General features: G+C 43.0%; 1 protein-coding gene across 1 annotated transcript in view; it reads right to left on the bottom strand.

Annotated features, from left to right (window-relative positions):
• THAP12 (THAP domain containing 12) overlaps positions 1-22,434 on the bottom strand; it is a 299,454-nt gene extending 277,020 nt beyond the window's left edge. Inside the window, exons 1-2 of the mRNA XM_044072831.1 lie at positions 21,811-22,434; positions 16,230-16,462 (exon numbers count right to left, since the gene is read on the bottom strand). Of these exons, the coding sequence (XP_043928766.1) occupies positions 16,230-16,462; positions 21,811-21,899 (322 nt within the window). The 5' untranslated portion in view covers positions 21,900-22,434. The remainder of the gene's footprint in view (positions 1-16,229; positions 16,463-21,810) is intronic.
• Between the last annotated feature and the right edge of the window lie 638 nt (positions 22,435-23,072).

Below are 23,072 nucleotides of genomic sequence, written 5' to 3' on the forward strand. Positions count from 1 at the left end.
ATTTTTGAAAAATTGGAAAACGGGCAAGAGGAAGAAGTGTGCTGGCGGCCGCCATGAGCCCTAATACTTTCAGGACATACCTGGCCTGAATTCTGTCGCTCTGAAGCAGAACATTGACATGATTTTGGATATCTAAAATCCTTTGATCTGTTAGCTTTGCTGAAAGCTGCACGGTGTCCAAGTTGGCACCTATAAAGGTAATAGATTGACAAGGCGACAAAGCAGACTTTTCGAAATTTATAGAGATTCCTAGCCCTCTGCAAATGTGGATGGTGTAATCTCTGGCCTGAAGAAGTTAATGCCTGGTGGTTGGCGATGATAGATATGGAAACACCTGGAATCCTTGATGCCTCAGGTGAGCCATAACCGCTGCCATACATTTGGTGAACACTCTGGGGGCTGTAGTGAGACCAAAGGGCAGGGCTCTGAATTGGTAGTGACTGGCCCCTAGCCGGAAGCGGAGAAACCTCCTGGAGCACCTGTGAATTTTGATGTGATAGTACGTGTCCTGAAGGTCCAGAGCACATCCAATTGTCCTTGCCCAGGAAGGGTAGAATGGACTGTAGCATGACCATCCAGAATCTTGTCTTTTTTACAAACTTGTTTAGTTTGCTGAGATCCAATATTGGTCTCCAGTCCCCTGTTTTTTTTGGTACCAAAAAGAACATTGAGTAAACTCCGGATCCTATTTGGTCTGCTGGGACTGGCTGGATGGCCCTTTTTGCTAGTAGCTTTGAAATTTCTAGCACTGCTTGTTCCCTTAGACTGTGTGGAACGTCTGGAAGGGATCCCTTTTGTTGAGTTGGGGTTTGGATAAAGGGAATTTTGTAACCCTCGGATATAACCGACTGTACCCATTTGTCTAAAGTAAGGGAGAGCCAGGCTTTTGGGTACAGCGATAATCTTCCCCCTGGCTGCCTCCGAAGGTGGACAGTCAGGCAACATCTCAGGGATGTTGGAAGGGTTGGTCAGAGAGAGACTCTCTGTTACCCTGATTCTGCGGACCCCCTCTGCCTCTTGGGCGGCGTCTGTTGTTGTTACCCCCTCTGCTTCTGGGGGTAAACTGACCTCCTGCGTCAGGCGTGACTCCTTGTGATTTGCGGAACCACATTTTTCCACCCTTTTGACCATTAGGATATGGTCTGGAAGGGGTGGAGAAATGGACTCCTACGGCAGAAAGAGTCTTGCCATCTTGCTCGCATCTGGTCAAGGTGTCTTTCACTTGAGGGCCGAACAACGTCGAACCATCAAAGGGGGAGTTAGTGAAGGACGCCTTGAAGGGGTCTGCAAAATTACAAAGCCGCATCCAGGCGTGACGCCTTAAGGCCACACCTGTGCCTGCAGCCCTACTCGCTCCATCAGCTGCATAGGAAATGAGCCGCATGGAGGAGTTAACAATGGAGTTTAGGGTTCCCAGCTGTGAGTTGATTTTCTCTTGGGACCCAGCAGCTGACGGATCCTGTAAAACTTCACCCAACTCTTTGAGAACATCTCTCTGAAGGCGGGTGAAGTGACACAAGTAATTCAGCGACCGCATGGCAAAGGTCGCTGAAGAAAACATCCGCTTGCCGTACCTATCCATAGTCCTAGAATCCTTGTTAGGAGGATGGATAGGTACTGAAGGATCGCTAGTTCCTTCTTGGTGGCTGCAGCCACCACCATGGCATCAACCGACACCTTTTGTTAGAAATTGCCTATCCGCTGGAGCCGTAATAAATTTAGAAGGCCTCCGTGGGGTGGGTTCCATCAACTGGGGGCCCACGCCTTCCGTGCCACCACGCCCATAAGGGGTCGAAGGCAGAGACACCCAGGAGGTGGAGGGTCGAGAACCAAACGCCTCCAGGTAAACCGACTCGTCCTCAGAAGGATTAAGGGAAGACCAGTTCCCCCTCTGTTTCAGGATTTCAAGGATGTCTGAGAAGGAGACATCCTCAGAGGGGGACCTTGGGGATCCTTCCGACTCATCCAAGTCGGTATCGGATGTAATGGACTCAGGGGAGTCCACATGCTTCCTCTTACATGTCCTCTTGCGCGGAGGTTCACCTGAAGGGTCAGGAGAAGCCTCGGAAGAGGAAGATATTCCCAGTGGGGAAACCTGAGGCATTGGGTCTCTGGGTCCGGGAGCAAGAGAGTGGGAAGAGACATCAGCAGGCACTGTAGTGGGAGGAGCTGATGGAGCTGACTGTTGACCGTGCCCTGGGGCTAGTACACTCCTCATCACCTTGAAGGCTCCCCTATCAGATAAGAGATAGGAACTCCAGGCCGCACGGACAGGGACGGCTCCGAAGCCGATGTCGGGGCCGAGCTCATCAGCGCCGACGCTCCGAGAGGGAGAACGGGGTCGGACAAGGGTCCGATGCCACTCGCCCCCTCGGAGCCGGCGAGAGAGACCAGGCGCCCGGATCTCTCCAATGAAGGTATCAAGGAGGAGATCGGAGCAGAAGACGACTGAGCCGAAGGGGGAGGTATCGGCTCAGACGCCACAACAGTCACGGCTCCAAGGAGCTCCGGCTCTGAACTCTGAGGGAGAGTCGAAGGAGGAATAGCAGGTAGAGTTGAAATAGCCACTGTCTGGTGAGACGGGCTACGAAGCATTTGGGCCACTGCCTGAGACTTTAACAGTCTACTGACCACTCTCTCGAGGTCATGGTCGGAAAGCCTGGACAACCGAGAAGAACGGCTCTGATGGCTCCGCTCCGAGAGCAAGGGCGACCCTGGAGCCGAGTGGATCGATTCCAGAGATGGAGATCTGGATCTTTTTCTGGAGATGGATGGAGCCGAAGGAGCCGAAGATACATCGGCTCCAGCCGGAACTGACCGTGAAAGTAAAGGCTCAGCAGTATCGGCGCCGAGTGGAGCCGAAGTTGGAAGCTGCGGCACCGAAGCATCGGCTCCAGCTGGAGCCGATGTTGCCACAGATGAGCCAGCAGCCGAAGGCTTAGGACTCGGAGCCGACGGTTTTGCTGGCTTCGAGGGCTTCCCCGGCACGGACTTAGGTGGGGAGCCCTCGGCCTTTAATAAGCCCCTTAATATTAATTTGTTCCTGCGCTCCTGCAGGACTCTTGGGCTGAATGCATGGCACACAGAACAAGAGTCCTGCAGATGCAGGGGTCCCAGGCAGTAAACACAAGAAGTGTGACCATCTGTCAGAGCCATCTTCTGACAGCACGAGTCACACTTGTTGAAGCCTGAGACCTTTGTGTCCTTCGACATAGTACTGCCGAAGAAAAGTCACAAGTAAAACACACACACACACACACACACACACACACACACACACACACCCAAACCAAGCAAACTAGTTAAACAGGGATACACAAGCGCACCACAGACACAGCAGAGAATCCCTGTCAGGAACTAGGAAAGGAGCAGGCCTAAGGCCTAAAGTAGGGGGAGGGATTAAAATGGAAAAAAAATTTAGCACTAACGGGAAAAGGAGTGTATATAACTGTTAGCTAACTAAAACAAAGAGAGGAAGTGGAAGGCTAAGTTTCAAAGGTGACTTTGAAGTAAAGAAATCCCAACACTTACCAAGAGCCGGTAAAACGCACCTAGTCAGCGAAGCGGCAAACGAGATCTGGGTAGTTATCACCTAGCATCATGGGATATAGGGTTGCCTCGAGCCAATAAAATTAGCTCTCGAGCTTTAGTAAGTGGCCGAGTCGGAGCCGAGGTTCGGCTCCGAACCCATCCAGCAAGAATGAAGGCGAGATTGACAACTTAACATCTGATGATTATATGCATTTTTACATGTTTTGAAAGACAAGGTATAACTGTCAGAGTACTCTAGTAACATTAAGTCACGCACATAACTCTTGCTTTTTGTCAAGCCTTTTAGAATTAGCACCCTCTGACATTCTAAATGTCATGGATTTTAGTGGCTGGAGGAAAAACAGATGGGCTTCGTAAAGTTGGTATTCACTGTATATGCTTCTCTGGCTCTGGGCTGCGACTTAAAGTATGACAGTCACTAAAGAAGCTTTGTACATACTGTACAAGGCTGATAAAGTTCAGACAGGCTACTGCACACTAACAGTAACCCAGTCACGCCTTCCTAACGTCCGTTGCCCAAGTTGTTGTGCTAAAGATTTTTGTGCTCTACAGTTATCAAGAAATAACTGTAACAGACGTCTTTACAAACTCTTGCACATTATCCAGATACTCCCTTATATACTTTACAGTCTCTCCTCTTCTTGTTCTGTAATACTTAAACCTTTGTCAACTCCTGCAATAGGTCCTATTACTTCTTAGCCAGCTCTGTCTCTTATTTCTAGCTTATTTTTAAATTCCATTTTCCTTTTATCCCACTCACTAGATATCCCATCTGAATAAATTTCCATCTCCCTTAACAACTGTCAGATAATTTCTACTACACATTCCTTAGATTTCTCTCTTAACAGTTAGGTGTGAAAGTGCAGTGTCTCATTTTCTTATTTCATTACCCTACATTTTTATCAGTGCAAGATTTGAAATAGAAATTAGATGTGTGTTAAACCTTTCAGTTAATGCACATGTTCCTGTGATATATCATTTCTATCTGGTCTAGGAAAGTTATTGTACTTTGGGGAATAATATGTTAATTCTGTCCAAATTCCTACTACTGGATTCACATCTTCCATACCAAATATTTTCATATATTTCAACAGAAATCTACTCTCTTTTGTTATAATTTTCCCTTTCTAGGTACCTCTGATATATCCTCACTAAGCAATTCAAGATCCGATCCAATCTCCACTTATAAGTAATATTTCCTGCTGAAAGCTAATCATTTGTCCTAAAATTGTCTTAAGCTTTATAACAGCAATTCTTTAATGGAATACAAATGGCCGTATAATCTTCCTCCCTTGCCAACAGCCCGTTACTACCACATATCTACCATTATTGTCTTTTTTCCTCTTCTATCGCTATTGGAGATCCTCTAGAAATTGGTATTAGAAGTCTCCTTTTCATTTGTCCCCAATATTCTGCTGAATAAGCATCCTGAAATCCTTTCTTTGTCAGATTCATATGCTCACTTGTTTCTAAAGCTGTCTCCTGCAACACTGTTATTTGCACTGTGCAATTCTTAGTATAGTTCAATAACTCTTTCCTTTTTGTCTGCACCTGTAAGGCCACTTACTTTCCCAGATACTACTGAAAGAGTAACTATTATGATAAAAATCTGTTGTTCCCACTTATTATACATGGTAGTTTTTTTTTAATTTGCATTCCCGACTTTTGTCTTACATGCACACAGTGGAAGGCTAATCTTTTATGCAGTTGTTTCCTTTCATCTCCATTTGAACCCATGATACATTTTAAGACGTTCTGCTTTAATGAAAGTCCATAAACAAAAAAATATATACATTTTCAAAATACCTCCATTAACTTAGAACACACACACAAAACTACTCCATACTTTCAACAAATGACATTTAGCCATCCAGATAGGAATAACTGCCCCAAATCGACAGCTGCACCCACAGGCATAACCTCATCTAAACTTAACACATGCTTTAACATGGGTAACCTTTCAGTCTGTTCCCACTTAAACAGATTGCTGTCCATTCTTTTATCTCCATGTCTCTTCCAGATGTGAAAACAGTTTATATGCATTCAGAAAACATCAACTTTTAGCCCTAAGAAAAAGTGCATTGGCTACCTTGAAATAAACTAAATTACTCACTGTTCTATTAAATACATTCAATTATTAAGGTTGCAGGGAAGGCTCTCTCTTACTCACTTCCCATAATTTCAAACTTTATTTTTCACTGAACCACATATGCCATTGTACCTTTAAATTATGCATTTCCCTCAGCAAAGAATGCCCAGTACTATCAAAATTAATTGCTTGCACCTACAGACAGTGCATTTCCATGCTAAAGTAATCAGCAATGAGAAAAAAAAGCAGTTAACAACTTTGCAGATGCATAAAGGAATCTTTGTACATTTCATTCAGAACAGAATGCACAAAATTCCCCTAACTGCCTTTAGCTGCAGACTTCTTGGCACTCGCATTTGCAGATACAACATACTTAGCATTTCATCATTTTGTCTTTTTTTTTGTATTTACTTAGAAAAATTGTTTACAGTTTAAGCCAAGAACATTAATCTGCGCAAGCACCCATGTAAAAAAAGAAAATTACCATCTTAATTCCTCTTATGATCAGTACACTTTTCCACCCTGTCCGAGCAGTCAAATATCACAGAATTAAATTAACTTAAACTGGCTTCTGTCCAGTCTTTCTTCTCTTGTTATACTTTAAAACCTACAGGTCTTACAATTCCAAAATATACTTGTTTCTTTAATATTGTTAATACACACAGTCACTGAAAAGACTCACTCACATTTAAAATATCCCTGATTGCACATTACATGCAGTTTATATCATGAAATGTTTTATTCAAATACTAATAAGAACAAAAAGTGTTTTACTTACAGCGACTTATTTCCCCCCCTTGGTGACCTTCTAAATATTAACATAATGTGGGTTATGTGCTTTACAGTCTACAAACAAGTTTAGTCAACAAAAGAGCAGTCTTTTCTTGCAAAGCCATATTTTACATGTGACTGATGCTTTATCCCATTTATTCACTAATTTTAGTGTTGCTGATCTTCTTCCTGATCATCTCCATCTCACAACGCCATACTCTGTTTCAAGACTAAATTACTTTTATTTTTTTCTAATCAACTCTTGCACTTTTCTCTCTCTCTCTCTCACAAGCATTTTCATTTGGAACATTGGAAAATGTTTCATTGGTAAAGTCTCTTGTCAGAAGAATGACAAGAAGAATCCCTTGTGCTTACTGGTTCACTTTTTGCAGGATATACTTTTTATTTCCTCATTAGCTTGCATCGAAAATTGTCTTTTATCCTCTAGGAAAAAAAATATTCTGAAAACAACTGGATACAGCAGCTTGAATTTCACTCCAGTCTCTCAACATTCCTTGACTGCTAGGATAAATTAGCTTTTCTGCCTGGTGTACAGTGAATATTCATGTTCCACAAACACTCTGCTGTTTTCAGTTTTTAATACTTATCCCTTCTGGCACAGTTTTGTCAGAATCAACTCTTTCTGCTGGTACGAGTCCATCTTGACGAATATACATCTTGGCTGATTTCTCATGGCCAGTTTTGGAGCATACACTCAATGTGCCCTTTCAATTAACAAATTCTGCTGTGGAACCCCAGTCCAGTTGCTTATTTCTGTTTTCATAAAATTATTACTGTATGTTCCTTTAAATTTCCCTGGTAAAGCAACAAATTTCAGTTTTTCTCTGCAAGCTTTGTCTTGTAACTCTATTTTTTCAATCATCTGATTATGAGGCTTATCAGCCTTTTCTTCATTTTAACCTGCAATTTTTGCTGTTTTCAGTTCATCTGAATATCTAATTAAAGTTTGTTTTATTTTTCCAGCTTTTTGTTATTTGACTTGATATATTCCTTCAGTGCTTCATTTATTTTAATCATTTCTCAGTGCATTTGTTTTTTTTTCCCCTATAAATTACTGGAAGCCATTTCTTGAACCAAAGCCGAAGCTTGAAATGCTTTTTGCTGAAGAACAGCATTTTTTCCCAGCCAGTATTTTGTCTTCAGTTTTTCTGGTTGACTTTTTTTTAGATTCTATGAATTTCTTGCTTTGATGGCCTCCACACAGTGTACTTACTAGCTAGTAAGGGAATTTTACCCAGGCTTACATTTCACTGCCCCCGTGTCTGTTTTCACATATATTGAGCTGAAACTAAGCTGCTGCTCAGTGTGCAGCCATTTTGAAATGCCAACCACAGCAGTTATGGTAAGAAAAAAGTTATGTTCTTACCATAACGTTCCATGTTTGTTGTCCTGTATCTCGCCTTCCTTCTTTCTGGTTGGGTTTGGAGCCGATCTCGGCTCCGACTTGGCCACTTCTAAAGCTCGAAGAGTCCTAACTGGCTTGAGGCTCACCTCTTATCCCAGCATGCATAGCAGTAGCTACCCAGATCTCGTTTGTGATAACTGACCTCTATATAAGGAGAAAAAATTATATATACACACACACACACACACACACACACACACACACACACACACACACACACACACACACACACACACACACACACAACAAAAGAGGTAACAATAAGGCTCCTTGCACCAACAGGAAAGGAAAACATGGTGACAAGGAGAACACCAAAGGTTGAAAGGCACAGGATACTCACCCATATCAGCCAAAAAATGAATTCCTCTCAATCATCCAGGATGGGGGAAGGAGGGAGGGACGCAAGAAGGAAGACGAGATATAGGACAACAAACATGGAACTTTATGGTAAGAACATAACTTCTTTAGGTTATGCTGTCCATTTTGCCTTCCTTTTTTCTGGTTGGGACAGCGTCCCTAGCACCTAAATCCCAGGTGGCTCACTGGAAGAGAGACTTCAGAACCATGGAACCAAAGGATGCCCTGTTCTAAGAAGCCATGTCCACTTTGTAATGAGTTATAAAGTATGGGGAGTAGCCCATGTTGCTGCCGCGTAAATAGTATCTAAAGGAAGCCTAGCTTGAAAATCTATGGAGGTAGCCAAGGACCTAGTGGAATGCCCCCTGACTTTCTATGGGACTGACACATTCCGAGACTCATAAGCATAAGTAATAGTACTAGACAACCATTTTGAAAAAGTCACTTTGGAAACAGATGAGCCTTGTTTGCTCTGAGAAAATGATACAAACAACTGATTTGATTTTCTGATGTCCTTGGTCCTTTGAAGATAAAATCGTAATTGCCTGTGGACATCCAACTAATGTAATTTGTACTCTGCCTTGTTGCCATAATTTGGAAAGAAAACAGGAAGTTCAATTGAGTGATTAAATTTACATTCTGAGCAGACTTTTGGTAAAAAGGAAGGATTAGTCCTAAGACAGACTCTATCCTTGTGAAAAATCATGCAAGGCAGGCAGATGGAAAGTGCTTGTAACTCAGAGACCTGTAATTGCAACAAAGAAGAGAATCTGCCATGATATGAACTTCATAGGACAAGAAGCAGCTGGTTCAAAGGGAGGAAGGATCAAAGCAGCTAGTACTAGGTTTAAATCCCAAGGACGGAGAGGTTCTCAGATAGGAGGCCTTAAAAGGGTAGCACCTTTCAAAAAGGCCTTGCATAACTTATGGGACATGACATTAGAACCTAGGAGTCCCACATGAAAGTTAGAAATAGCAGCCAGTTGAACATGAATCGTAGCAGCCGCTGCTCCTTTTTCGAAGGTTTCAGCCAGGAAATCCAAAATTTTTGAAACTGGGGCTGTAAAAGGATCAATGTCATTATGTTCGGCCCAGAGTGAGAACCTCTTCCATTTACTAGTGTAAAGCTTCCTAGTAGTTGGTTTATGGGAAGAGACTAAAATATGTTGAACCATCGGAGAGATATCAGGGCGCCTGGCTAGGATTGGAAGTGGAGAAACCAAGATCTCAGCTTGAGAGCTGGCATGGAAGGATGAAGAGCACCCGACTGATGTGTCAGAAGGTCCGGAACTGGGTTCAGAATCCAAGGCTCCTCTTTCAGGTAATGTGATAGGAATGAGAACCATATCTGACGAGGCCAGTATGCAGCAATGAGGATCAGTTTGCAATTCAACAACTTTGCTTTCTGAAGAACTTTTGGAATTAAAGGAAAGGGTGGAAAAGCATAAAGGATTCTGGGGGGCCAATCGTGGACCAGTGCATCACTGGGTGACTGTCCCGGAGAGGGAACTAGGGCAAAATAGCCGCTGCATTTGTTGTTTAGGTGAGAGGCAAAGAGATCGCAGCGTGGATGGTCCCATCTGCGGAAAATCATATCTGCCACATATTGTTTCAGAGACCACTCGTGGGGCATGAGAATTGCCCTGCTGAGTTTGTCCGCTATCATGTTGGATTTCCCCGGAATGTGCGTTGCAACCAGAAAACGCTGACAGTAAGTCGCCCATTGCCATATGCAAAGGGCCTCCGAACATAAGGGATAGGATTTGGTTCCACCTGCTTGTTGACGTACCACACTACTGACATGTTGTCCATCTGAATTGCTATATGGCCCAAAGGGAGAGAGTCGTGAAGTGCTTGCAACGCTAGTAACACCGCTCTCATCTCCAGGACATTGATGTGCATGTGGTACTCATGAGGTTGCCAAGTTCCTTGGACTGTCTGCCCCAGATAATGCCCCCCCACACCCCTTCTGGGAAGCGTCTGTGGTCACTGTGGCTACTAGAAGAGGGGCTACAAAGGGTCTGCCAAGGGCAGACTAGGGGAGAGTGGAGCCACCACTGTAGATCTTTCATGCAAGTATCCGTGATTAAGATCATGTGTGACATTGGCAAATCCTGATACGACCACTGAGTGAAGAGGAGTCATTGCAGGATCCTCATGTGATAACAGGCTAGCGGAACTAACCCCAAGACTTTCAGGACAAATCAAGCCTGAACCTTTGATTTTGACAAAAGAAGAGACACCTGACCTTGAATGGCAAGCACTCTTTCTTGTGTAAGCTTGGCTATCATGTCTCTTGTGTTTGGCTCAGCGCCTATGAAAGTAATACACTGAGAGGGCAACAAAGCAGATTTTTCGTAATTTATTGTGATTCCTAGGCATGCACAACTGTGAATAGTGGGGTTCCTGGCCCTTAGGAGATTATGCTTGGTGGTGGCAGACAGGAGCCAGTCAGCAAGATAAGGAAACACCTAGAATCCCAAACGTCTCAGGTGAGCCCTGACTACTGCCATGCATTTGGTGAAAACCCTGGGGGCTGTGGTGAGGCCAAAGGGCAGAGCTCTAAACTGATAATGACTGGCTCCCAGCCGGAAGTGTAAATGCCTCCTGGATTGCCTGTCCATTTTATGTGGTAGTACGCGTCCTGGAGATTGACAGAGCACATCCAATCATCCTGACCCAAAAAGGGTAGAATGGACTGCAGTGTCACCATCCAGAACTTGGTCTTCTGACCTGTTTAACTTGCTGAGATCCAAGATCGGTCTCCAGTCCCTTGTCTTCTTTGGAACCAAAAAGAACCTTGAGTAAGTTCCGGATTCTATCTGGTCTGCGGGAACTTCCTGAATGGATCTTTTTTGCAGCAAAGTTTTTACTTCTACGGCTGCTTGATCCCGAAGACTGGGTGGAATATCTGGGATTGTTGATTTTTGACAATTTGGGGGTACTTGGGTGAAGGGAATTTTGTAACCCCTGGATATTATGCACTGTACCCATTTGTCTTCTGTTATAATCTTGGCAGGCTCTTGGGTACAGTGAAATTCTGCCCCCGACTGCCTCCAGAGGTGAGCAGCCGGGAAATCCTTCAGGGATTTTGAAAGGGTCTGGCAGAGAACGTATCCCTGTCCCCCTGTTGCGGACCCCCCCTGCCACGAGGTCGGCGTCTCCCGTTATTTCCCCCTCTGCCACGAGTGTCCAGCAAAGCCCCCCAGGATTTACGGAACCACATTTTACCACTCTTTTGGCCTTTGGGATAAGGCCAGGATGGAGTGGAAAAACGGACTCCTACGGCAGAGAGAGAGAGAGTTTTGCCATCACGTTCACTCCTGGTAAGAGTCTCTCGAACTTGCGGCCCGGACAAGGCCAATCCGTCAAAGGGGGCGTTCGTAAAGGAGGACTTGAAGGGCTCCGGAAATTGACAAAGGCGCATCCAGGAGTGTCGGTGAAGAGCTACTCCTGTGCCTGCAGCCCTGCTCGTTCCATCTGCTGCATAAGAAATCAAGCGCATGGAGGAGTTGATAATGAAGGTTAGGGTCACTAGCTGGCTAGTGGACTTGAAAGCCGCTCCCTCAGCTGAAGGATCCTGGAGGGCATCTCCCAACTCTTTAAGGAGATCCCTCTGAAGCCTTGTAAAATGCGTCAAGTAGTTCAGTGACTAGAGAGTAAAGGCCGCTGAAGAGAAAACACGCTTCCCATACCTATCCATGGCTCTAGACTCCTTGTTTGGCAGATGGATAGAAGAGGAAGTCTCCGCAAGTTTCTTCTTGGTGGCTGCTTCCACCACCATAGCATCAACTGGCACACCTTTGGAGAGGAAGGACTTGTCATCTGGTGCAGTCATAAATTTGTCTGGCCCTTCTCGGAACAGGCTCCATGGACTCTGCAGCACTCCAAGCCTTTCAACTCACGACAATCAAAAGTGGGTCGAAAGGTGGAGACACCCAGGAGGTGGAAGGTCGGGAACCAAATGCATCCAGGTACACGGACTCATCCTCAGAAGGGGCAAGGGACTTCCAGTTTCCCCTCTAAGGATCTCCAGAATGTCTGAAAATTATACATCTTCAGAGGGGGACCCTTCCGAGTCATCCAAGTACGTATCAGAGGTGACGCACTCAGGGGAGTCCACATGTTTCCTCTTACATTTTTTCTTCCTGGGAACCTCCTCTGAGGCATGCTCAGGAGAGGTCTCGGAAGAAGAGGGGTCACCCAGTGGGGCATCCTGGGGCATAGGTTCCCTACGCTTGTGACTGAGAGAAGGATCTGAGGCAGACATGGGTATCGACTGGGACGGAGCCAATGGAGCAGAGGGTGGGGCCGTCTCGGTGGACAGCACACATCACCTCGAAGGCACTGTGTTCCGGAACGGAGGGAGGCTCCGGTGAGCCTGGAGACCTTCTCCGCACCAAAAGCGATGGCTCCGAGGCAGATGTGGGAGCCGAACTCACCTGCACCAAAGCTCCGAGAGGGACAGCGGGGTCGGACAAGGGTCCAATGCTACTTACCCCCTCGGAGCCGACGAGGAAGTCTCGACGCCCAGACCTCTCGGAGCGGACTGTCTTGGTGTCTTTCCATTCTATCATCTTTCCCTCTCGGAACCTTGGTTCCTATGCCAGTTTCTCCAATAAATTCCACCCCATAGGTTGTCGTCTTATTGACCAGTGGACTGCAAGAGTCCACTGAAGAACTCACATGTAGTTTTTGGTTACAGGAACCAGGGTAATTCATGTTGCCACAGAATCTAAGAGATGAAAAATTTTTGTTGCTGGTGGTTTCTGAAAGGCAGAACTGTTACGGCTTGATGGAAAATGGTTGCAATTCTTGCCTAGGGAAGTCTTGCAATCTGAAATCTTGTACCCACCTGGGATCCTATGCTCTCTAAAACACTGAGCTGGGCAGAGACTGTACTTTGTCAGATTGACAGTAATACTCAGGCCTGAAAAAGAGGTGGATCAAGGAATACCTGGCCTGGATAAGTAGATCCCAGGTAAGGGTGGTAACAAACCAGTTAAAGTAAAGGAACATGCGAACTCTTGCCATCAGAGATGAGCTGCAACCACTGTCATACATTTGGTAGACACCCGTGAAGCTATGGTGAGACCCAAGGGCAGAGGTCTGAATTGAAAATGACTGGCTCCTAGACAGAAAGGAAGATACTTCCTGGAGTGTCAGTCCACCTTTATGCGGTAGTACACATCCTAAAGAGCTAATCGAGCACATCCAGTTTTCTCTCTCAGAAGAGGTAGAATAGACTGTATTGTGACCATCTGAAATTTCGTTTTCTTTACAAAATTGTTTACATAGCTTAAATCCAAAAATGGTATGAGGTCACCATTTTTCTTTGGCACTAAAAAAAAAAATTAAATTCTGGATCTTGTCTGGTCTGGTAGGACCTCTTGGATGACTCAATTGATAAGGAGCTTCCTTATTACTGAAGCTGCCACTTCCCTTTGAGGGGGTTGAACATCAAGAAGTCTTTTTGGAACAGAAGGAATGGTGTAAAAGGGAATGAAGTAGCCTCTGGTTATTATCCTCTGCACCCACTTGTCTTGAGTGATATATGTCCAGGTTGCTGAGTACAGGGATAGGCTCCAACCAACTGCCTTCAAAGTGCAGCAGTCAGGCAAGTGCCCAGGAGCACGGAAAAGGCTACTCAGAGAAAGGACCTCTGAACCCTTGATTCTGTGGACCACCTTGGGCACTAAAAAAAAAAATTAAATTCTGGATCTTGTCTGGTCTGGTAGGACCTCTTGGATGACTCAATTGATAAGGAGCTTCCTTATTACTGAAGCTGCCACTTCCCTTTGAGGGGGTTGAACATCAAGAAGTCTTTTTGGAACAGAAGGAATGGTGTAAAAGGGAATGAAGTAGCCTCTGGTTATTATCCTCTGCACCCACTTGTCTTGAGTGATATATGTCCAGGTTGCTGAGTACAGGGATAGGCTCCAACCAACTGCCTTCAAAGTGCAGCAGTCAGGCAAGTGCCCAGGAGCATGGAAAAGGCTACTCAGAGAAAGGACCTCTGAACCCTTGATTCTGTGGACCACCTTGGCCACTACAGCAACATCCATTAGAGTCCCCCCACCACAGGGGACCCTGCCTCCAGAGGTGTCAGGTGAAAACTCCAGAGATTTACAGAAACATATTTTCTTGCCTCTCTTTGGATTCCTGGAAAAGGTCCTTTGGAGAGTGAAAATTTTGATTCTACGGCAGAAAGAGATTTGCCCTCCTTTTCATTTCTGGAGAGTATCTTTCACTTTGGGATCAAAGGTGTTGATCCATCATAGGTGACATTCACAAAGGACATCTTGAAGTGTTCCGCAAAGTCAAAGAGACTCATCCATGTGCATCTCCTAATGGATATGCCTGCACCAGCTGCTCTGGCTGCACCCGCTGTAACACTGGAGAGAAGGTGCATAAAGATACTGGACAATGATTGAAGGGCAGCCAGCTGCGCAACAGTGGATTTTTCTGATCCCCAGGCATGTTCTCTAGGACAGACTTTGAGAATTCTTTGGTCAAATCTCTCTTAAACATGTGCCAGATAATTTAAAACACTCAGAGAAAGATGAAGCATAGACTTGCTTCCCAAATCTATCCAATGCATGAGACTCCCTGTTTGGTGGGTGGACAGAGGAACTCTCTTCCACCAGTTCCTTCCTGATGGCCACCTCCACCACCACCACACAATCTACTTTGAGGCCTTCCTCCAATGAGAGCAGTCCTTTGGGGCAAATGAGAAATTTGTCTGGTTACTTGGGAATGGATTCCACAGTGTCTAGTTCATTCCAAGCCCATGTAGAAATTAGGTCTATCATTTTGTCCACAGGCAGAGCCAACCAAGATACAGATGGGCCCACAGCCCAAAGCCTCACTGAATACAGAGTCTTCTGAAGAAAGTGGCTGTGAAAACCATCTCCTTTCTCTTTAAGAAGTTTGAGATCTCTCCAAATGACCTGTCTTCAAGGGAGATCTGGGGGAACCTTCTCCTTTAAAGATAGTGTCTGTGGTGGCAGACTCTTGAGGAGAATCTAGGTGTCTTTTTTTCAGGCATGCTTCTTGTGTACTTCCTCAGTGGGATACTCTGCTGAAGACTCAAAAGCTGATGTGGTCTGCTCCATAGTTGTTAGTGGGAGATTTGTGGTCACTGGCTGTCCAGAAGGGACACGAAGAGTAGGATCCAGACCCCAGAAGATTCTTTGGGTAAGGTACAGATCCAAGTGTGAAGGAAAAGTATTTTCTCTGGAATGAGAGAGTGCTGTCTCAAAAGCCTTGAACTCTGAGCTTGAAACAGGTCCAGGGAGCCAAGTTGAAGTCTTGGAGGGAGGCTCAACCCAAGACGCTGCATTGCTAGAATCTTAGGCTGATGTTACAGCCAAAAGGAAGGAACAGCTCAGATCTCTGATCTGAACCCATTCTTTTGCAGTCAGCAACGACAGCTAGACTCCGAGATTCCGATGGCTCTGAAGCAGCCGTAGCCGACTGAATTGGAGATTGGGGGTCGACGAACTAAGCCTAGGGTCCAATGCACACTTGTTTCAGGCGGGTGTCGGATCCAATAGCCCCAATCTGAAAGGTTGGATCTGAGGGAGTACCTACTTGATGTGGAAAAAGTTGTTCCCTCTGCTCCAGTGGAGACCTGGCTCAGGACGACACCCAACTGTATCTGCGTCTGGAGAAATTTCCTCATCATCTTGTCCACGACAGCTTAAGTTAGGTTCCTAAAATGACCTGGCTGACAGGAAAGGTGAAGCAGTGGAGGAAGGTCTGCAGTGATGACATCTTTTTTCTTGTGGGATTGAGAATGGAGCATAGCCGATACAGGTATCTCTTCAGAGTTCTAGATCCGATAATAATCGGATATGAAGAGTGTTGGCTCTGAGGGTTTTGGAATTTTAGAAGTCAGATCAAACAAGAAGAGAGATCCACAGACCTCTTCCTTAAACATTTCAACTTATCTTTGTCTTTTTCCTCTCCCTGTGTTTTTTCCCCCTTGGTTGTTAGCAGGTTTTTGGTTGGAGGAGACAGATGCAGAAGAACGTTTTGAGGAACTAGGAGCACTTTCTACCCCAGGTGTTGGAAGAAATCCTTTTAAAATAAGTTTGTTCCTTCTCTCCATGACGGCTTGCTGGCCAAAAGCTTCCCATATGGAGCGGGCTGTTTTCAGTTGTGAAGGACCTAGACAATAGATGCATTTCTCATGGATGTCACAGTTGGGTAACTTGTGAGAACAAGCTACACACTTTTTAAAACCAGATGGTTTTTCGGAAATCCTGAAAGGGAAAAATAAAGTAACCATAACACTAGTTATAACTACAACCTGGCAAGTAAAAGATACAAAGTAAAAAGTTTGTATTCCATATATATATACACACACACACACACACACACACACACACACACACACACACAATAAATGTAGAGAAAATCCAATGCAAGAGGTGAAGAAATGGGAAAAAGAAAGGTTATGGGAAGAGTATATATAGATATATATGATACAAAATATATTTGTCAAATGTTATTCACTTATCTCCTAAGAACCCACAGATCTGTCCCGCTCTTGTGGTGCAAAATATTCAATATACGAAAACACAAAAGAAATTACACCAAAAACGCTAGGTGTCCGGAAATGAGCAGCCCAAATGCGATAGATAACTTGTTATACTTTAATGGATTCTGGTACCAGAATCCATTAAAGTATAACAAGTTATCTGTCGCATTTGGGCTGTTCATTTCCGGACACCTAGCGTTTTTGGTGTAACTGCTCTTGTGGTGGCAAACAAGACCTAGGGTATTTCACATACCACCAGGGATTGTGGGTAAGGGGGGAGCATAAGCACCAGATCCAGAAGCTTGCAAGTTGCCAAAGTCTGATCCAAGACCCATACATTGAGGAACAAATGAAAGACATCATCAGATCCCTCATCATTTAAGAAGGAAAATCTACAGAATAAAGAACATGTTGAGCACATTATGAAACCTGAACAAATATTTTCAATAGATGGATTAAATACAGGTATACTTAACTATTTAATAAATGTTTATGCGCGCACACACCACAACTTATTGAAAAATTGGTACTGAAAGTCATAATACTGAATACAAAATCATGAATTGTCAGAACACTGAAACTTTACAATGACAAACTCAAAACACCTACTACTAGAATACATGTACTACCTACATACACTGCACCAGTACACATCCAGTCAACAAACATCACTCGCCTGCTAGTGAAACTTAGAAACAAGCTCTAACATATGTCCTGCAAGATGGGGAAGCCCAGCGCTCTATACATGTAGGGAAGTAGGTATTTTAATGTTTCAGCATGTTGACATTTCAACACTGTCTATTCAGTACTCTAATTTTCAGTATATTACTTTTCAGTAAATTGACGTGGCTCCACATATCTATGTCTGCATACACACACACATTTTATATATATATCTGCTATGATCATCAGGCAAAGCTTCTTCCCATCAAAATCAGAGAAAGCTGTTACTTGGGAGGTGTCTGTATAAAAAAAAAAAAAAAAAAAAACAGCAGCATCATACCTCTCAAATGTAGTCTAATCCACGGTGGTGCAGCAGTAGCGTTGTTGCCTCAGAGTAAGAGGTTCTCCTGTTCGATTCTCGGCTGGAGTGCGGGGAGTGCCTTCTGTGTGGAGTCTGCATGTCCTCCCCGCAGTTGGATGGGTGTTTGAAAGACATGCGTAAATGGGCGCGCCTTCGTTGAAGGTTGAACGTCGAGCTGGCACCTCGGCGTTCATGAAAATCTACTGCCAATCATTAGCGGACTGGAGTTCCGCTGTGGCGACCCCTAACCGGGAAAAGCCAAAAGACAACAACAACATACTTCTCAAATGTCCCTGACTTTTCACTTAAAATGTTGGATATCCAAGAAAATATCAAGACAAAACAATGACAGTATAACAAGACATTACATTATACATTTTCTGTTATTCAGAAACAAATTCTAATACAATCACACTAGAAGTTACTCTACAGATGTGATACCAGATATACATGGTACAATATATTTTATTAGAAATAATTTCAGTAATTGTGGGCAGCTGTGCTGGTACAGTGGTTGGTGTTGTCACCTCGGAACAAGATTCTCGGCTGGGGGCCTTCTGTGTGGAGTCTGTATATCCTCCCTGTGGTCGTGTGGGTTTCCTCCGGGTGCTCCAGTTTCCTCCCCATTCCAAAAAACACATGCAGAAGGTGAACTGGACTCTCTAAATTGGCCCTGTGTGCGAGTGAGTGGTATGGATGAACTAAAGCGGCAGGGCTAGCCACCTGGCAGTGTAAACCTTGGCTCAAGATGATTGTCACTGCTGAAGTGATACCCTGACCCCATATGTGCAAAATGGGAAAAAGGGGTTGATGATGGATCGATAGAAATAATTTCAGTATTTAAGTCATTACAGAATGTTACAGCTGAAACAATCAAATCTGATATTTAATATCTGCAATCAAAAATATAAGTTACAAGATGTCATTTGCAGAGTACATTTAAATATCATTATATATACAAGTTAAGCTTCCAATTTCACACCCCTGTTGCATCTTACTTACATATTTATAAGATATATAAAACAGAAAAAAAAGTTACATCTTGTTTTGGTATATATTGTATTTAACAATAACTAATCATACGAATGTCAGTTGTGTATTAATAACTAAGTAGTGGCACAGGTTCAACTTTGTAATGTAGGGAGAACCTGGAGAAGTTGCCATAGGTGTTAATGGAAAACTCCTAACCCAGCTTAAGTGCTGGTTCAGAATCATGGTGACTTGGTTACATGAGCAGACAAGAGTTGTCTGTTATTGAGAAACCGTATGCATTTTAACCAATATTGAATGTGTGTGGTCTGGGTGCTATCTTTTACTCAGGTAGAAGATATCATCTACTGTTTATTCCATGTTAAGGGAGTACCCTTGTTTTCTGTACCTATTTTTCTTTTAGGCAAATAATGAGGAAACTTCTCTGTGTAGAAGATCTAAGATTCCCTAGAGTTCAGGCACCTAATAAAAACCATACTGTGAATATCCCACCTAATAACAGGTGGTAGAAATACATTCTTTAAAAACTTTCCAAAAGTATAATCCACTAATGAAATTGAAAGTGCGTGTGTAGCGGGAGGTAGTTATGGAACACTTGTTCCCCTTAAGGAATGGGACTAAAGAAGAAGTGTTTAGATGTGCCCAATACAGGGCACTGTGCATCATTTGCTGCCTGGAAACCATTCTATGACACTAGCTGAAGTTAGTAGCAGCTGTCAAACTGCACTACAGCTGAAGCTCTAGCAGGATCCCCATTCACTATCCCCCAAGTGCTCACCAACATACGATGGTTTAACTGTCAGGATGGAAGTGAACAAACTATGCTGCCTTTCCAAACCCAATGGGCTGGAGATAGTCTGTTGCTCCCTAGAGGAATGTTACTGGTAGCATGACTGGCCTTAGGCACAGGCCAACTAGGCAGCTGCCTAGGGCGCCACTCTGGCAGGGGCACTTTTCCAGTAATCTGTATGGTGTACGTACACCTGGTAGAATTGTCTGGAACCACACTCCTGCAACAAGAGGTGAAACATTAATCCAAGCCCAGCTGAGATGTATTTTACACACCAGATGAACATCACAATTGTACACGTGTGTATCCATGCTGAACTCTTTAGAATAACACACTTGCCAGGAAGTAGTAGCAACTATGTGTATGTAACATGGGAAGTCAGAAGAAATGAATGTGCCAACTACAGGACAGTGCACTTGATCATCATGGGGTTGGGAAAGTTAACACAGTTAAAAAATGGCTTTCATTCATGCAATCTTGAGTTATGAAGTTCTGAAAATCAATCATTCTCATCCCTTATCAGAATGCAAATTTTACGTCAGTTTATTTTGTCCATTATAGGCTATTTACTGTTCCAGTTCCCGATAAAATAATTCCTTCAACCATCCCTTCTAAAACTTCTGATTTTTGACAAAAAGTTAATAAGTAGATAAAGTCTGACATCAAAGATCCATGCATATTAATGCAAATAGTCTTACTCCATCAGCTCTGCAACCTAAAAGTACATTTTAAAAATATTACTAAATCATTTTTTTTTCTTTAATTTACATGTCATCCTACATTCCTGAGATAATAATTTCCAAAGTTACAGCACTGCCCTTTAGCACAGCTCTCAACCTTCCAGGTTCAGAATGTGGAGCAAATGGACAATATGTGAAACAATTACTAACTTCAACTAAGAAGCTCACAGAATGATAAAATGTGCTACTTTAAACTTATAAGAAGTTATTTTGTTGAATTAATATGATTCATACCTCTCAACTTTCCCTGATTTTTAGGGACATTTATCCAATTTTTGCTAGAAATGTCACTGTCCCTCCTAAGCCTGGTGCTTTCGGGATTACATACAATACAAAATGACAACGGTCTTATTTTGTCAACTTTTGAACTTTACAGTGCTAGTGTTTTTAAAAAGGGATTATTTCTGAATTTATCTCTGACTCTGCAGGTAAGAATTTGACAGCTCTCTGTGAAGTTAGTATTATTTACCATGGATATCACTTAAAATAAAGTACACCTCTCTCTCTATACACACATATATATATATATATATATATATATATATATATATATATATATATCTATACAGACACATACATATATAAAAAGAGAAATATATATATTTACATATATTAATGCGAATGTGTGACAGACTACATGCGGAACAGCGTGGAGTATGGACGTTTTAAGACTCCTAATGAGAAGCGGACGTTCCTCATACTGAAGTAGTTGGCAGGTATGGCTATCAAAATAAACAACCTAGGATTATTGAGCACGCGCATTCTACACTGTTATAAGGCCAAACGGTCACATTCACTTGGGATAAAAAAAGTGCCGAGAAAAGGACTGGACAATATTTTGGCCAACATACGTACCTCATTAAGAGGAACGTTCCTCGTTTTGATTACTAAAAAGTCCACGTCCCTCGCAGCATTAAAATAGGCTGTCACGCATTCAGTATTAAGAATTTTTTTAACTAATATTCATAATAAATAATGACTCACATTAATCCATCAAAAGAGCTGTATAAAGTAACACATTTTAACCATGAACTCTCTCTCTGAAGATGATAATAGAAACCTGTAAGTGTTCCACATTTTGTCCATTTGCTTCCTAAGAGGCAGTGTTCCTCCGTTTGGAGATGGGAGGTTGACAGTTATGCTACTACAATTAGAATTAAGACACTAATACCTAAAAAAAATCAGAAAGGCAAACAGGAAGAAACCAGGAAGTGTACGTGTTTAAGGACGTCTATGTCTCTTACTCCAAAGCAACTGTTTTTTTTTTATTTAACCCTTCCCGCACCAGGGAGTATTATCAGCCCAGAATCCCAAAGTTGCATCTCTTTCAAATAACTTCATCTCTTTACTATGGGATCGTCATTATTGTTGGTACAATGTATACGACTACATCAATGAAGGTTACACTATGCCAAACTATAACCATGCGTAAAGTGTTTTAAGTCCTCACAAACTTGTTTCAATTTAATTTCATAACAATGAACACTTTTTTCTAAATTTCTGGATGGGTTTAAACATCCACTTACCTCTCTGGATCTCTAGGAAACCTGAAGAAAGCTAAATCAGACTGGGTGCTTTTCTTAGTGCAGTTGGGGGCCGCACAAAAATTGGGCATCTTAATTTTATTTTTATACTAAAATAATAATAACCTGCTTTTAACATATACTCAATAATTTTGTATTAGTTGGGAAATGTACACTACAGACTACAAGAACAGGTGATAACCGACTCCACAGTGCTGTTTGTGGCCTGGAGGATTCAACGCCCCTAGTACGAGCTGAAAGGGAAAAAAAGCACAGTCAATCCGCTTCCTTCCCACAGTACATCTCATCATTACAAGAAGGCGCCAAAGCAACCAGTGGTGCGCATGTACTGAATCGTAATCGATTGCCGAAAATGGCGGAAGCGGTAGGTTTTTAGAATAAGGAAGCGGTGAGCAGTTAATACAAAGATATTGTCACACTAGCGAGTTTCGCGTTGTGGGGTCAGTTTCGTCGATGGCCAGCATTCAAAGGGATGATTCATATTTTGCTGACACATTCGGGGGTTGCTTTAAGAGTATTTAATACATATGTCTGATTTTGCATCAAATTGAACGTCTGTCTCAATCTTTCCTAAAACTGGAGACAATAAAGTGGTGAATTATGTGTAATAAATAATGGCATTAGTTAGACTCGTAAACTTATTTTACTTCAGAAAATGTATAGTAATCCACCTTCTCTTGTCAGTGCTTCTAGTTAAGAGCGTCACTGATTGGTTGAAAGATATGCTTAATGTACTGAAAGTTGCCTGCGAGCAACATGTTTTTTTTTTTATAAATTTAATGCAGAAGTTGTAAATAATACCTTGCTTCTTTGGACAAAAATAAGTATACAGACCAACTGTCCCTTGTCTGGAACGGAACAGTAATGCTAATAGGGGAATTTAGCTAGCACACGTTATCTTTAGTAAAAATGAGTCTCTGATGTTAGTAACTTATTCGTGGCGTGTAAACCAATAGGTTGTCATGAAAAAAAGTCACAAGATTTTAGGAAATGAATTGAGGTTGTCCCTATTAAAAAAAAAAAAAAAAAAAACGGGGACAGGTGAGAATTATGTACCCATTTCCATATATTTGCCAAACAAGAATGGTTTATATTAAATATAATATGACTAGCTTTACTGGCCATACTTCTCACCTGTCCAGATTTTCACAATGTCCAATTTTTGTATCATATTTTTGGTCTGTTTCTCCTAAAAAATTTTTCTGGCAAATCATTGAGGATTAAAGTCAGAAAATAATGGCAGA

The sequence above is a fragment of the Protopterus annectens genome, chromosome 5.part1 (assembly GCF_019279795.1).
Source record: "Protopterus annectens isolate FY-2018-M chromosome 5.part1, PAN1.0, whole genome shotgun sequence".
In the NCBI taxonomy this organism is placed as follows: domain Eukaryota; kingdom Metazoa; phylum Chordata; order Ceratodontiformes; family Protopteridae; genus Protopterus; species Protopterus annectens.